General features: G+C 48.6%; 1 protein-coding gene across 2 annotated transcripts in view; it reads left to right on the forward strand.

Moving 5' to 3' along the window:
* The window catches only part of LIMD1 (LIM domains containing 1), a 226,931-nt gene that overhangs the window by 39,433 nt on the left and 173,012 nt on the right, over window positions 1–14,486 (forward strand). For both annotated transcript variants that reach the window (XM_030204291.1, XM_030204299.1), the window contains one exon: window positions 4,660–6,635. In XM_030204291.1, coding sequence (XP_030060151.1) covers window positions 5,162–6,635 — 1,474 coding nt within the window. In that variant the 5' untranslated portion in view covers window positions 4,660–5,161. The remainder of the gene's footprint in view (window positions 1–4,659; window positions 6,636–14,486) is intronic.

A 14,486-nucleotide genomic window follows, 5' to 3' on the forward strand; every position in this document is an offset into this window, starting at 1 on the left:
GGCGCAACAGCATGGCCCCTCCGCGCCACCCCACCCCCAAAGCTGCAGAATGCAGGAGGTGCAACCCCCCCCCCCCCAAGCCACCCACCATCGCGTTGCTTTGCCGGCGGGGGACACGAAAGCCCGCCAGCACAAGTCCTGTCTGCTGACTACGGCGTGATCTTTGCCGTTGCAAGTCTCTGCAGGCAGGGCTTCTGTGCGTCTGACGTCCTGCACGTGCAGGACGTCAGACGCACACAACCCCGCCCTGCACAGGCTAGCAACGCCGAAGATCGCTGGAGTCAGTCAGACTCAGACAACACAGGACTTCTGCTGGCAGGATTTTGGGTCCCCCGCCAGCAAAACTACACGACGGTGGGTGCGATGGCGACGATGGGTGGGAGGCCGGAAGCCGGGTGCATCGCGGTGGGTGGGATGGCGGGGGGGGGGGGGTGCATCGCGTGGAGGAGGCGCTAAGCAGGATCTCCCCCCCCCCCCCAAAAAAAAAAACAAACTGAACTATATGGCAGCCCATGGAGGGATGAGGTGTTGGGTCTGGCTGGCTGGAGGGAAAGCATAGGAAGGGCAGGATCTTTTGGGGGTGGCAGGAGGGGATCAGGGGATTTTTAAGAGAATCAGAGTTATGCAATTTTGAGCTGTCCTAATTTAACCCAGTGACCAATGTGGGTGCTCAGTGCTGAATATCGTTGGCATGGAAAGCATAGGAAGGGCAGGAGCTTTTGGGGGTGGCAGGAGGGGATCAGGGGATTTTTAAGAGAATCAGAGTTATGCAATTTTGAGCTGTCCTAATTTAACCCAGTGACCAATGTGGGTGGTCAGTGCTGAATATCGTTGGCACTCGCATAAACCACAGTGCCTGCCCAGTACTGTCCACAGCGCCCTCCCCCGCCTCCCCAAAAGTCCCTTAAGCAAAAGTTCAGGCACAAGGAGGGGGAGGATGAGGGCCGGAAGAGGTCCAGAGACCACAGATGGAGGCGGGGGAGGGGGTCCTCACAGCACAGACGAAGGGGGACGGGGGATCCACAGCCCTGACAGGAGGGCAGCAGGGAGACATAAGGGGGGGGGGGGGAGAACACTGACCAGACAGGGAGATGAGGGATCCTGCGACAACACAGTGGCACAGGCAGACGGAGGGGGTTCTTCGAACACAGAGAGGGAGGGGGGGGATGTATCTCTGTCAAACATAGTAACATAGTAGATGACGGCAGAAAAAGACCTGCATGGTCCATCCAGTCTGCCCAACAAGACAACTCATGTGTGCTACTTTTGTGTATACCCTACTTTGATTTGTACCTGTGCTCTTCAGGGCACAGACCGTATAAGTCTGCCCAGCACTAGCCCCGCCTCCCAACCACCGGCTCTGGCATGGACCGTATAAGTCTGCCCAGCACTATCCCCGCCTCCCACCACCGGCTCTGGCACAGACCGTATAAGTCTGCCCAGCGCTATCCCTGCCTCCTAACCTCCAGTCCCGCCTCCCACCACTGGCTCTGGCACAGACCGTATAAGTGTGCCCCGCACTATCCCTGCCTCCCAACCTCCAGCCCCGCCTCCCACTACCGGCTCTGCTATCCAATCTCGGTTAAGCTCCTGAGGATCCTTTCCTTCTGAACAGGATTCCTTTATGTTTATCCCACGCATGTTTGAATTCCGTTACCGTTTTCCTCTCCACCACCTCCCGCGGGAGGGCATTCCAAGCATCCACCACTCTCTCCGTGAAGAAATACTTCCTGACATTTTTCTTGAGTCTGCCCCCCTTCAATCTCATTTCATGTCCTCTCGTTCTACCGCCTTCGTATCTCCGGAAAAGGTTCATTTGCGGATTAATACCTTTCAAATATTTGAACGTCTGTATCATATCACCCCTGTTTCTCCTTTCCTCCAGGGTATACATGTTCAGGTCAGCAAGTCTCTCCTCATACGTCTTGTTACGCAAATCCCATACCATTCTCGTAGCTTTTCTTTGCACCGCTTCGATTCTTTTTACATCCTTAGCAAGATACGGCCTCCAAAACTGAACACAATACTCTAGATGGGGCCTCACCAACGACTTATACAGAGGCATCAACACCCCCTTTCTTCTGCTGGTCACACCTCTCTCTATACAGCCCAACAACCTTCTAGATACAGCCACCGCCTTGTCACACTGTTTTGTCACCTTCAAATCCTCAGATACTATCACCCCAAGGTCCCTCTCCCCGTCTGAACCTATCAGACTCTCGCCACCTAACACATACGTCTCCCGTGGATTTCTATTCCCTAAGTGCATCACTTTGCATTTCTTCGCATTGAATTTTAATTGCCAGACCTTAGACCATTGTTCTAGCTTCTTCAAATCCTTTTTCATGTTTTCCACTCCCTCCGGGGTGTCCACTCTGTTACAGATCTTAGTATCATCCGCAAATAGGCAAACTTTACCTTCTAACCCTTCGGCAAGGTCACTCACAAATATATTGAACAGAATCGGCCCCAGCACCGATCCTTGAGGCACTCCACTACTCACCTTTCCCTCCTCCGAGCTAACTCCATTCACCACCACCCTCTGGCGTCTGTCCGTCAACCAGTTCCTAATCCAGTTCACCACTTTAGGTCCTATCTTCAGCCCATCCAGTTTATTTAAAAGCCTCCTGTGGGGAACTGTGTCAAAAGCTTTGCTGAAATCTAAGTAGATTACGTCCATAGCTCGTCCCTGATTCAATTCTCCTGTCACCCAATCAAAAAACTCAATGAGATTCGTTTGGCATGATTTCCCTTTGGTAAAACCATGTTGTCTCGGATCTTGCAACTTATTGGCTTCCAGGAAATTCACTATCTTTTCCTTCAGCATCGCTTCCATTACTCTATGTCTCACACTGGATCACATTCACTATGTGTCAAACAGTCACTCTCAAACACTCTCTCACTCTCATACACTCTCGCTGTGGCTCACATATCCACTCAAAACACACTGTCAATCTCACACACAAACACTCTCTAACAGACACACTTGCAGCCACACACATTCAATGTGTCTCTCTCACACAGTCACTCTCACACAAACTCTCTCAAACATACACACTCCAAGGAAAACCTTGCTAGCGCCCGTTTCATTTCTGTCAGAAACGGGCCTTTTTTACTAGTATACTATATTTTGCACTTCTTGAAGCAAGGGAATAAGCTGGACATGCCTTACAGATGAGCAGTTTTTCTTTTCCCTTGGTCACTCTGTGGATGTCTTGTAACAGGGAGTTTGAAGCCTGAGGGAAAATTAATTGGTTTCAAAAACATAGGCTGCTGGGGAAGAAGGGTGAGTTTTCAGCTCAGTAAGCTGGCCACATTAAGCAGTTCATTTATCATTTCATTACCTCAGGCGTTGTCACATTAATACCCTTATTTATTAAGATTTAGTTCACACATTTTCATTGGCAGCTAAAGGAAAGCTGCATTTAGGTAGAGAAGGTATTTTCCTGTCCCCAGAGGGTTTACAGTCAAAGGGCCTCATTTTCTAATCTGTGTTAACTTGATTTATATTGCTTAGTAACTAGGCCCCATTGAGAATAATGAGGTTTGTAATGTGCATTAACTTGTGTTAACGTGCTGATGATGGCAGTTTAGTGAATAAGGTTTTATATTTGCAGCTGACACAATGGAGGGTGAAGCCACTTGCCCAAGGTTACAATGACTATCAGCAGGATTTGAACTCTGGCTTCCCCGATTCTCATCCTACTGTGCTGTAAGATTCCTCTTTGATGCCTTTTTAGTATGGTATATAAGGAACACATTTCCTCACCTCCTCACCCACACCCACCACTGAACATAAGAGGCTGAAATTCAGTAGATCAGGGGTAGACAAGTGGCACAAACAGGTAGGTGTTCAGGATATACGCAATGAGTATACTTGATATTTTTATGCATTACCTTTATTGTATGCAGATTATCTCATTCATATTCATTGTGGATATGCTGAAAATCTAATCAGCTTGTGGCACATGCCAACCCCTGCAACAGACTGATACCAGCAAAAAATAAAAAGAGCCATAGACAAAGTAAGAACACAAAAGATTGGAAAATGAGATGATGAGAAAGTGCTTTGTTAGTTTATTCAGCGTATTCCCGGTTAAGAAGGACTCATCTTTATGAGACGTGTGCCATAATCCCTTTCACACAGGGGAGTTGATGAATTTATTCCTGTGTATGTCACCCTTGGGCGTCAGTGGTTGGGTCAGATGTGGCTATAAGAGCAAGATGGGTGGAGAGGGCTGTGAAGAAGATGCCTAATGTTTTTCTAAATCATGGTCTTTTTGTCATTGATGGAGAGGTTCTTGTATGCCGAGAACAGCAATGAACAAAATATGTGAGTGAGTCAAAATGACATAAGAGGAGTGGGAAGGGGTGGAAATGTTGTGGGATAAGATGATGAGATGCTTTTCGGCTCAGTTGGCTCTCAGTTGATTTGTTTTGTGGTGTCGGAGTGTCGTTGCCTCATACACAAATAAAAATAATGATGAAAAATATGGCTAAGCACTATGAAAACAAGAAAGTATCATTATGTACACAATGGCCTTGCAGAAATTAGCCAGCTAAGTTATTCCTGTTGTTGTAGCTCAGTCAGGATAATACAGCTTTGCGTGTCTTCTGCATTTCTGATCCAATGTATTTCCTTCTCTGTGATGAAAACAGATCAGAGCCAGAGGGCAGAAAAGGAGAGAAGTCCGAAGACCAGAGGGAGTTTCCGACCCCCCTTCTAGGTGTAGATCGGCCAAGTAGACGTATTGGGAATTACAGAAGCCAGGTCGCCTCTCTGCAGCACTGGGGATTGTCACTCAGTGCAATACAGAGTGAAGATCTTTCCTTGGGAACCAGTAGAACAGAATCATCTGGAACACTGGAGGAGTCCCAGCAACTTCAGAGCTGAATTAAATCCAGGGTGTTCTTCCTTCCCCTGCTCCCCTCTTTGGTTTTCCCAGTGACACTTCGAGAGACACCATATTTGGAACTGAGAATAATTTCTTCAGGGTGAAGCTTTTCAGTAGACTGTCCTAAACTATCAAATACAAAGCTTTTGGTCACAGGAGAGAAATTCAGAATTCTTCATATTTTCTTTTCATTATTCCAAACTGGAATTTTAACTTTTGTGAGGCTCTGAGATTGTTGAAAACGAAGTACGGAACAAATAAAAAAAATGGACAGATACAATGACCTGGGCCTAGAGGCGAGTAAATTTATTGAAGACCTGAATTTGTATGAAGCCTCCAAAGATGGGCTATTTCGAGTGGATAAGGGGCTTGGCAACAACCCAGAGTTTGAGGAGACCAGGAGGGTTTTTGCCACAAAAATGGCTAAAATCCATTTGCAAAAACAGCAAGAACAAGAGCTGCTGATGACATCAGGCTCTGACCCTGTAAATGGAAGTGTTGGGTCTAGTAGCCAGTGGGAGCAGCTGCCAACCCCACCTCTTCCAACAGCAGCTGCAGGCGGCAGCAAATGGCCGCATGGGGAACACACTGCCAAACCTCCCTTGGCCTTGTCAGCAGCAGCCTCAGGTCTATCTCCCAGCATGGTGAACACCCACCAACTTCCATATGCAAATCAACAGCATGTTGTGGCCAATAGTCAGCAGCAAGCAAAGTTGTCTCAGGATGGCAGAAGAACCAGCTTTGACGGCTTGAGGGATTCACCAGTCTCTGGGCAGCAGAGGTACATGGGAACAGCTCTGGTTAGTCCCAGTAACGCTTCACACTTTTCCTATCCTCATAGTGACCATTCTGATATTCATGCAGGCAATACTGATTGGGGAAGAAATCAAGAGGCATTTTCTGACTCGGCGTTAAGGGTTGGGAATGCTCATCAAAGTACAACTTACAATGTTCAGCTGCCAAAAAGTCCTGTAATGAAAGAGGCTGATTCCACATACCAGCATCAGCATGTGGTAAAATCCAGCAGGCCTACCAGAAGCTCATCTGAAGGCCAGGAGGGTAGAAACGACAACAAGTATGCTAGAAGCTATGAGCAGAAACCAGTGAGCCAGAGGCCATCATCTGTCTCAAGCATATTGGATCCTACGTCCTCATCTATAGTTTTTAGTGATACACAAACAGGACCTTCTCAGCAGAGGTCATCCTCGGTCTCATCTCCAACAGGTCCGCCTGACCCAGGAGTTCACAGTCAATATGACCTAGTGAGGGTGAACCCTGTACTTGAGAGGAAAGCCTTTGACACAGTGAACAGATCCAGCCCTGATCTCCAGTCCATGTACTGTGGAAGCCCTAGGTCTTACCTCTCTAGTTCGGTGCCTGCTTCATTGTCTTTGAATACAGAAGGCCCACAGTCAAGCGCTTTTTACTCAGCATCCGACACCTCCAGGAGACCAGGTGTAGAACCTCAGCAGATCTCGTTTGGTGGCGTTCCTTCTCATGGACAGTTTGTTTCTGAGGTTCTGCAGACCTCCCTACCAGCAGGTGTCAGTAATCGTCCGATGGATTTTGCCCATACTAGTGCACACCTGGAAAATTGTGGTCCCACAAAAGTCAAGCTGCCTTGTCAAACCCTCATTCCACAGCAGGATCAAGGGCTGTCTGCTGCTGAACTAAAGTTAGAAGCACTTACCAAACGTTTGGAGCAGGAGATGGATGCCCAACCCAAGGCTGATTATTTTGGTAAGTACATGTTGTTCTCATTACTCACCCTCTCTTTTTTTTTCTTTCTTGTTCTTAATGTGTTTAACAATGTGCAAAGAGTTACACTGATAATAATGATAAGATCTGGTTCTCTGTTTCCATTTGTTATTCCTTTATCCCCCCCCCCCCCCCCCCCAGCATCTTTTGCAGCTGCTGATTGTGGAACTTTCGGCCTTGAAATAACTATGATCACCTCCTGAAATTTGCTGTTTGTTGTAGTGTTAGAAGTGCTTAGCTTGTTCAGGTTTCTGGATTCATACTGCTGTCCTATAAGTTGAAGTAATGTATGCAGTTTTAAAGCAGTGGGGTACAAGTAAAGTTTGAGCACTGTGTATTTTTACTGTCCAAGTTACCAGACATTGGCTTCATTGCTTCGCGTTTCCAGCATACCTAATACCTCACCAGAAACGGACATTTTCTCTCTTTTTATCTTTTGCCAGGCAGGTGGATGAAAATGTGGTACAGGATGAGATAGGATAAGTGTTTCAATCACAGGTTCATTGCTTAAAATAACATGCTGCATTTACATACAGTATATCATATACAGAATGAACGGATGGTTTTCCCAGTGATGCTGGTGAAATCATATCTGTAATGTACAGTACAAATCCAGAAATCTGGACTGCCTGAGAATCTGGACCCTTTAAAATTGTGACATCTGAACCGCCCAAGAATTAGAACTACAAGTGCTGCACATCTCCCTCCTGCATGGTTCGGCATCTCTCCCGGCTTTGACCGTGGCTGTTTCTCACTCCCCCATCCAACTCCTGGTGCACCTTTTCAGAAGTAAGCGAGTCTTCTGCCGTGCTGCAGTGCCAGTGGCAGCCTTACTCACAGGCTGCTTATGGCCTGCACCTGGCCTTTTCCCTCTCACCTGTCCAGTCCCTTCTGATGCAGCTTCCTGTTTTCAGAAGGGCAGGACAGGTCAGAAGGAAAGGCCTGGTACAGGTTAGAGGCAGCCTGTGAGTAAGCCTGCCGCTGATGCAGCAGCATGGAAGACTTGCTTACTTCTGAAAAGGTACACTGGAGGGTTGGGCAGAGGAGTGAGAGATACCAGATTGTGTGGGGGGAGGGAGAGGGTGTAGCCACAAGGTGGGGATTGGGGACCTGGACCCTCTCCTTTGGGCTCAGGCCCCTGGAGCCCCTCCTTTGGTCTCTGGCATTTTCTTAAATTGCAGCTAGGACAGAGATGGAGTGATGCTGGATATGGGAGAGAGAGAGACATTGGATGGGGAAGAGAGACGCTAGATGAGGAAGACAGAGAGAGAGAGAGACGGATAGGGAAGAGAGAGACACTGGATGGGAAAGTGAGAGAGAGAGACGCTGAATGAGGAGAGAGAGAGACTGCATGAGGAAGAGAGACACTGGATGGGAAGAGAAACAGAGAGAGAGAGAGAGACTCTGGATGGGGAAGAGAGATGCTGGATGGGTGAAGAGACAGAGAGAGTGAGACGCTGAGTGGGGAAGAGAGACAGAGAAAGAGAGACACTGGATGGGGAAGAGACACGGAGAGACAGAGAGAGAGAGGAGCTGGATGGAGAAGAGACGTTGGATGGGGAAGAGAGAGAGAGATCCTGGATGGAGAAGACAGAGAGAGAGAGATACACACAGAAAACGCTGGATGGGGGAAGAGAGGCTAGATGAAGCATTCTGTATTTATTAATGATTGGCATTTAATATGGTTCACACCACTTCCTGTGGAATTGGTAGTCTTTGAAGTTATTCTGGTGTGCTACATCCCGTTGGGGTATGGGTTGACAACTGCAAACTTCTGTGATCCAGGTATGTGCCAATGAGTGGGGATTTATGAGACTGTGTCAGTCAATACCCCGCAAATCATGGAGTAAATTAATGTCCCTAGGTTTTGAAAACTCCTCTAGGACTTACTTGCCAGGGAGGAATGACACTTGCTTTGTGTGCTCTCATCCCCTGGTAATTTATTTTGTAGAGGAAGTGGAATAGTGAGTGCACTGTCAAGCTCTATCTGTGTTTATTCCTCTCTCTCTGCTCCTTTCTCCCCAGCACTCAGTCGCCTTCTTGTATCTTCCTTAAGTTTTACCCTCTTATCTGCTGCCTTTTCATTCTCCTCTTTTCTTTATTCCCCATTCTCCAAGGACAAGTAGGCCATATTCTCACATGCGGGTGACGCAGGGGCGTATCTGCTATGGGGCCACAGGGGCCTGGCCCCCGTAGATTTGCCCCTGGACCCCCCTACTGACGACAAACCCCCTCCTCCTCCCGCCGTCACTCTGCCGTCGCGCCTCACCTCCCTTTGCTGGTGGGGGACCCCTACCGCCGCCAGCCGAAGTCTCCTTCCTTCCTTCGTTTGGGTTTGGTTTTTGACATCCTGCACGCACGTACAACGTGCAGGACGTCAGAAACTAAACCCAAACTAAGGAAGGAAGGAGACTTCGGCTGGCGGGGGGGGGAGGTGAGGCGCGACGGCGGAGTGATGGCGGGAGGGGGGGGGTTCAAAGTAGTTGGAGCCAGGTGGTGGTGTCGTCGTCGGGCGGGCGGGTGGTGGTGTCGTCGGCTTCGGCGAGGGGGGGGGGGTTTAAAGTAGTTGGAGGTGTTGGCGGCGCCGGGGGGAGTCAGCAGCGCCGGGGGGGGGGGGTGCTAAAATGTGCCCCCTCACCTTGGCTCTGGCCCCACCTACCGTTGAAGTTCAGATTCGCCCCTGGGGTGACGTCATCCATGTCTCCCAATGTGGTGCTTAAACAAGCTAAAACTGCTTTAAGAGCATCCACAGCATCTCCACCTCGAATGTGTGAGTACCTTCCCGCCTGCTGCAAGAGTGCAGGACCAACAGTCTTCTCATCTGCAGTAAGGAGAGAACGTAATTGTCCCATGTTCCTCACAGCGACTGGTACGTGAACATTGTTTTTTCAGTTTTGTGCCTTCCCTTTGGGGTTTTTTGCTCTGATTTTTGTTTTGTTTTCCTTAGGAAAATTTTCTTTCCCTTCCCTTATAGTTTTAGTTTGTTTTTTCCCTACTTTTATGTTTTCTTTATTTTTTACTGTGCTCGGTAGGCCCGCTTAGGCCTAGGTTCCGGTATCTATTTTTATGGTGGTTGCCCCTTTTTTCCTTCACCATCGAGCCATTTGATGTGCCCTCGGCTGTTTTCCCTTCCATGTCATCGCAGGTTCCCAGTGGCTTTAAGCGCTGTAGCTGGTGCAATAGGACCATCTCTAGCAAAGACACTCATCCTTAGTGTTGGTGTTTGGGGCCTGAACATACCCCTTCCAGCTGCGTTCCTTGCCTTCATATAAAGAAAAGAACCCAGCTGGCGAGAGAGGCTCAAAGAGAGAAAACGTTTTGAAGCCTGGTCCGAAACCTCGGCATTGGTGTTGGTATCGAAGTTGGGAGCTGCATCGGCATTAGGTGCATCGATTCATATGGCTGAGAGGCCTGTCTCAGACACTGGGAGTGGTTGTGCATCAAGTGGATCTCCACCTGCCTTGACACCAATTACTGTGCAGGGCCGCAGGGACTGGTTAGCATCTGATCTGACCCCGAGGCTTCATGGGGATTGGACGTCATCCTCGTTGGCACCAAGGAGCATCGATGACTGGCATTGGGCGATGGCCAAGAAGCATCGGCATTGATCCCCCTAGATGCATGGTGCCAGGAGCTCCCTTCTTGAGAAGTGTTATCACTGGAAGGACCACTCCACCTCCATATAGGAGGTGCTGATGTGCATGTCTCCTTGCAACCAGAACCAGGCACCTGTCTCGACCCCTGCAGTTCAGCAGCCTGTCTCTGAATTGACACCCCAGCCTTTCCCAATGGCTTCATTCGATGGGCGCATCCTGGCCATGCTCCCTGAACTCTTGGCAGGGTTTTTACAATAGTGCATCGGCGTCTGGGATGCTTGCACCAACTGTTCCTCTTGCTGTTGCCCCGCAAGGCCCTCAGCCTGTGGTGAGGTCTCTGACACTAGTGTCACATACAGCACTGGTGTCGACAGCTTCTCGTTTTGGCACTCCCTCAATGTTGGTGGAGAATGCTTTGCCAGAGTCAAGGATGGAATTGACACTTGGATGCCCTTCTCAAGGACATGGCTTCTCTGTTATGAGGCCGGCTCGGTCTTGGCCCTCCCATGAGTTTTTTTCCTACATCGATGAAGAGCGCTTATGGGAGTCTGATGAGGATCCATGCTACTTCTCGGAGGAGGAGTCCTGTGGTATCCCATCTGACCCTCCCCTCCAGAGGAAAGGAGGAAGTATCCACCTGAGTGTCTTTCCTTCCCAGATTTTGTGCGGGAAATGGCAGCTGCCATTCCCATTCATTTGGAGAAGGAGGATGAACTCAGGGTTGAGATGTTCGAGGTCCTGGACTATGAATCTCCTCCTAGAGAGGCTGTGATGGTCCTCCTTCACCGGATCCTGAATGATGTTCAGATGAAAAACTAGGAGTTCCTCTTTCAGTCCCTGTCCAAGAAGATAGACACCATGTTTTGGATCCAGAGTTCCCCAGGGTTTGACAAGCCTCAGTGCCTCATTATTCCTTGGTGGTGGAAACTGATCTCAAAAGAGCCATGAGCTCTAGGGATTATGCTTTGGCGCCCCCTGGGTGAGAAGCTAGAATCCTGAATTCTTTTGGGTAGAAGATGTATCAGGCCTCTATGCTCCTCTCCAGTATTCAATCTTACCAGCTCTACACGAGCCTATACTTGTGGAACTTGGTGAGCAGTATGTCTGATTTGGCGGATTCTCTCCCACAGGAGTAGGTCGAATCTCTTTGCCAGTTGGTCAGGCAGCAGAAGGCGTTTACATAAGTACATAAGTACATAAGTAGTGCCATACTGGGAAAGACCAAAGGTCCATCTAGCCCAGCATCCTGTCACCGACAGTGGCCAATCCAGGTCAAGGGCACCTGGCACGCTCCCCAAACGTAAAAACATTCCAGACAAGTTATACCTAAAAATGCGGAATTTTTCCAAGTCCATTTAATAGCGGTCTATGGACTTGTCCTTTAGGAATCTATCTAACCCCTTTTTAAACTCCGTCAAGCTAACCGCCCGTACCACGTTCTCCGGCAACGAATTCCAGAGTCTAATTACACGTTGGGTGAAGAAAAATTTTCTCCGATTCGTTTTAAATTTACCACACTGTAGCTTCAACTCATGCCCTCTAGTCCTAGTATTTTTGGATAGCGTGAACAGTCGCTTCACATCCACCCGATCCATTCCACTCATTATTTTATACACTTCTATCATATCTCCCCTCAGCCGTCTCTTCTCCAAGCTGAAAAGCCCTAGCCTTCTCAGCCTCTCTTCATAGGAAAGTCGTCCCATCCCCACTATCATTTTCGTCGCCCTTCGCTGTACCTTTTCCAATTCTACTATATCTTTTTTGAGATACGGAGACCAGTACTGAACACAATACTCCAGGTGCGGTCGCACCATGGAGCGATACAACGGCATTATAACATCCGCACACCTGGACTCCATACCCTTCCTAATAACACCCAACATTCTATTTGCTTTCCTAGCCGCAGCAGCACACTGAGCAGAAGGTTTCAGCGTATCATCGACGACGACACCCAGATCCCTTTCTTGATCCGTAACTCCTAACGCGGAACCTTGCAAGACGTAGCTATAATTCGGGTTCCTCTTACCCACATGCATCACTTTGCACTTGTCAACATTGAACTTCATCTGCCACTTGCACGCCCATTCTCCCAGTCTCGCAAGGTCCTCCTGTAATCGTTCACATTCCTCCTGCGACTTGACGACCCTGAATAATTTTGTGTCATCGGCGAATTTAATTACCTCACTAGTTATTCCCATCTCTAGGTCATTTATAAATACATTAAAAAGCAACGGACCCAGCACAGACCCCTGTGGGACCCCACTAACTACCCTCCTCCACTGAGAATACTGGCCACGCAATCCTACTCTCTGCTTCCTATCTTTCAACCAGTTCTTAATCCATAATAATACCCTACCTCCGATTCCATGACTCTGCAATTTCTTCAGGAGTCTTTCGTGCGGCACTTTGTCAAACGCCTTCTGAAAATCCAGATATACAATATCAACCGGCTCCCCATTGTCCACATGTTTGCTTACCCCCTCAAAAAAATGCATTAGATTGGTGAGGCAAGACTTCCCTTCACTAAATCCGTGCTGACTTTGTCTCATCAGTCCATGTTTTTGTATATGCTCTGCAATTTTATTCTTAATAATAGCCTCCACCATCTTGCCCGGCACCGACGTCAGACTCACCGGTCTATAATTTCCCGGATCTCCTCTGGAACCCTTCTTAAAAATCGGAGTAACATTGGCTACCCTCCAGTCTTCCGGTACTACACTCGATTTTAGGGACAGATTGCATATTTCTAACAGTAGCTCCGCAAGTTCATTTTTTAGTTCTATTAATACTCTGGGATGAATACCATCAGGTCCCGGTGATTTACTACTCTTCAGCTTGCTGAACTGACCCATTACATCCTCCAGGGTTACAGAGAATTTGTTTAGTTTCTCCGACTCCCCCGCTTCAAATATTCTTTCCGGCACCGGTGTCCCCCCCCAAATCCTCCTCGGTGAAGACCGAAGCAAAGAATTCATTTAATTTCTCCGCTACGGCTTTGTCCTCCTTGATCGCCCCTTTAACACCATTTTCGTCCAGCGGCCCAACCGACTCTTTAGAAAGTTCTTGGCCAGAGGCACCTATGACACCTTTTGATGTGGCATCCAGGATCTCTGCCCAGAGTATAGCGATGTGCAGACTCTCATAGCTGTGTGTCTGTGACTTGGACCCTGCAGTCCAGCAGAGGTTGGCAGATACCACATGCTGGGGAGATAACCTTTTTTGGAGACAAGGTGGAGGAGGTTGCTGACTTCATCAAGAAACTCACGTACACCACTGACACTCTCTTCTGCCGGACGTCTTCTGCAACTTCCTACTCATCTAGGAGGCTTTTGGGCAAGTCGAAGAGGAGTCGCTACTACTCTCAGAGATGCAGGTATGCTCCTTCTTCTCACCAGCCTCAGCAGGCTGAGTCCCAGCACGCTCATTCTCATCAATAGTGTGTGCCCATGCCCAAGGCTCAGCCAGCTCCCAGTCAAAGCCGGGGGTGAGCTTTTGACTGGCTTCAGCAGAGCATAGCTCCAGTAAAGATGACCATCCAGTTCAACCTACATGTCGGGGGGGGGGGGGGGGGGGGGAGACTAAATTGTTTCCAAGAAAGGTGGCCCCTTGTAATTTCTGACTGGTGTGTTCTCCAAATAGTCCATATTGGTTATGCCTTGCATTGACTCAAAGACCACCAAATTGCCCACTGAGAGCATCTCACTTCAGCTCTCAGCACAAGCAGATACTTGCAGAGGAACTCTCTGCCCTTCTGAAGGCCCATGCAGTCGAGCCTGTTCCACCAGGGTGCCCAAGAAAACAGGGGGGGTTGCATCCATCCTAGACCTAAGGGCCCTGAATAAATTCCTGGTCAAAGAAAAATTCAGGATGGTTTCCCTGGGCACCCTTCTGTCCATGATTCAGGAAAATGATTGGCTATGCTCTCGGAACTTAATTGATGCTTACACTCACATCTCGATACTTACAGGTCACAGAAAGTATCTTCGATTATAGTTGGGGATACATCATTTCCAGAACCATGTGTTGCCTTTTGGCCTTGCGTTGGCTCCCAGGGTTTTCACCAAGTGTCTTGCAGTAGTTGTAGCATCACCAGAGTTGGTTCTGTCTCTACTTTAGTGGACAATTCGGTCCGATTTGACAGTAGAACCTCCATTCCAAATTCCTCAACCCCAGAAGTTGCTGATGATAGATGCATCCCGCCTGGGTTGGGGAACTCATGTGGATGGGTTTCACACCC

This window comes from Microcaecilia unicolor, chromosome 1 (assembly GCF_901765095.1).
Source record: "Microcaecilia unicolor chromosome 1, aMicUni1.1, whole genome shotgun sequence".
NCBI lineage: Eukaryota > Metazoa > Chordata > Amphibia > Gymnophiona > Siphonopidae > Microcaecilia > Microcaecilia unicolor.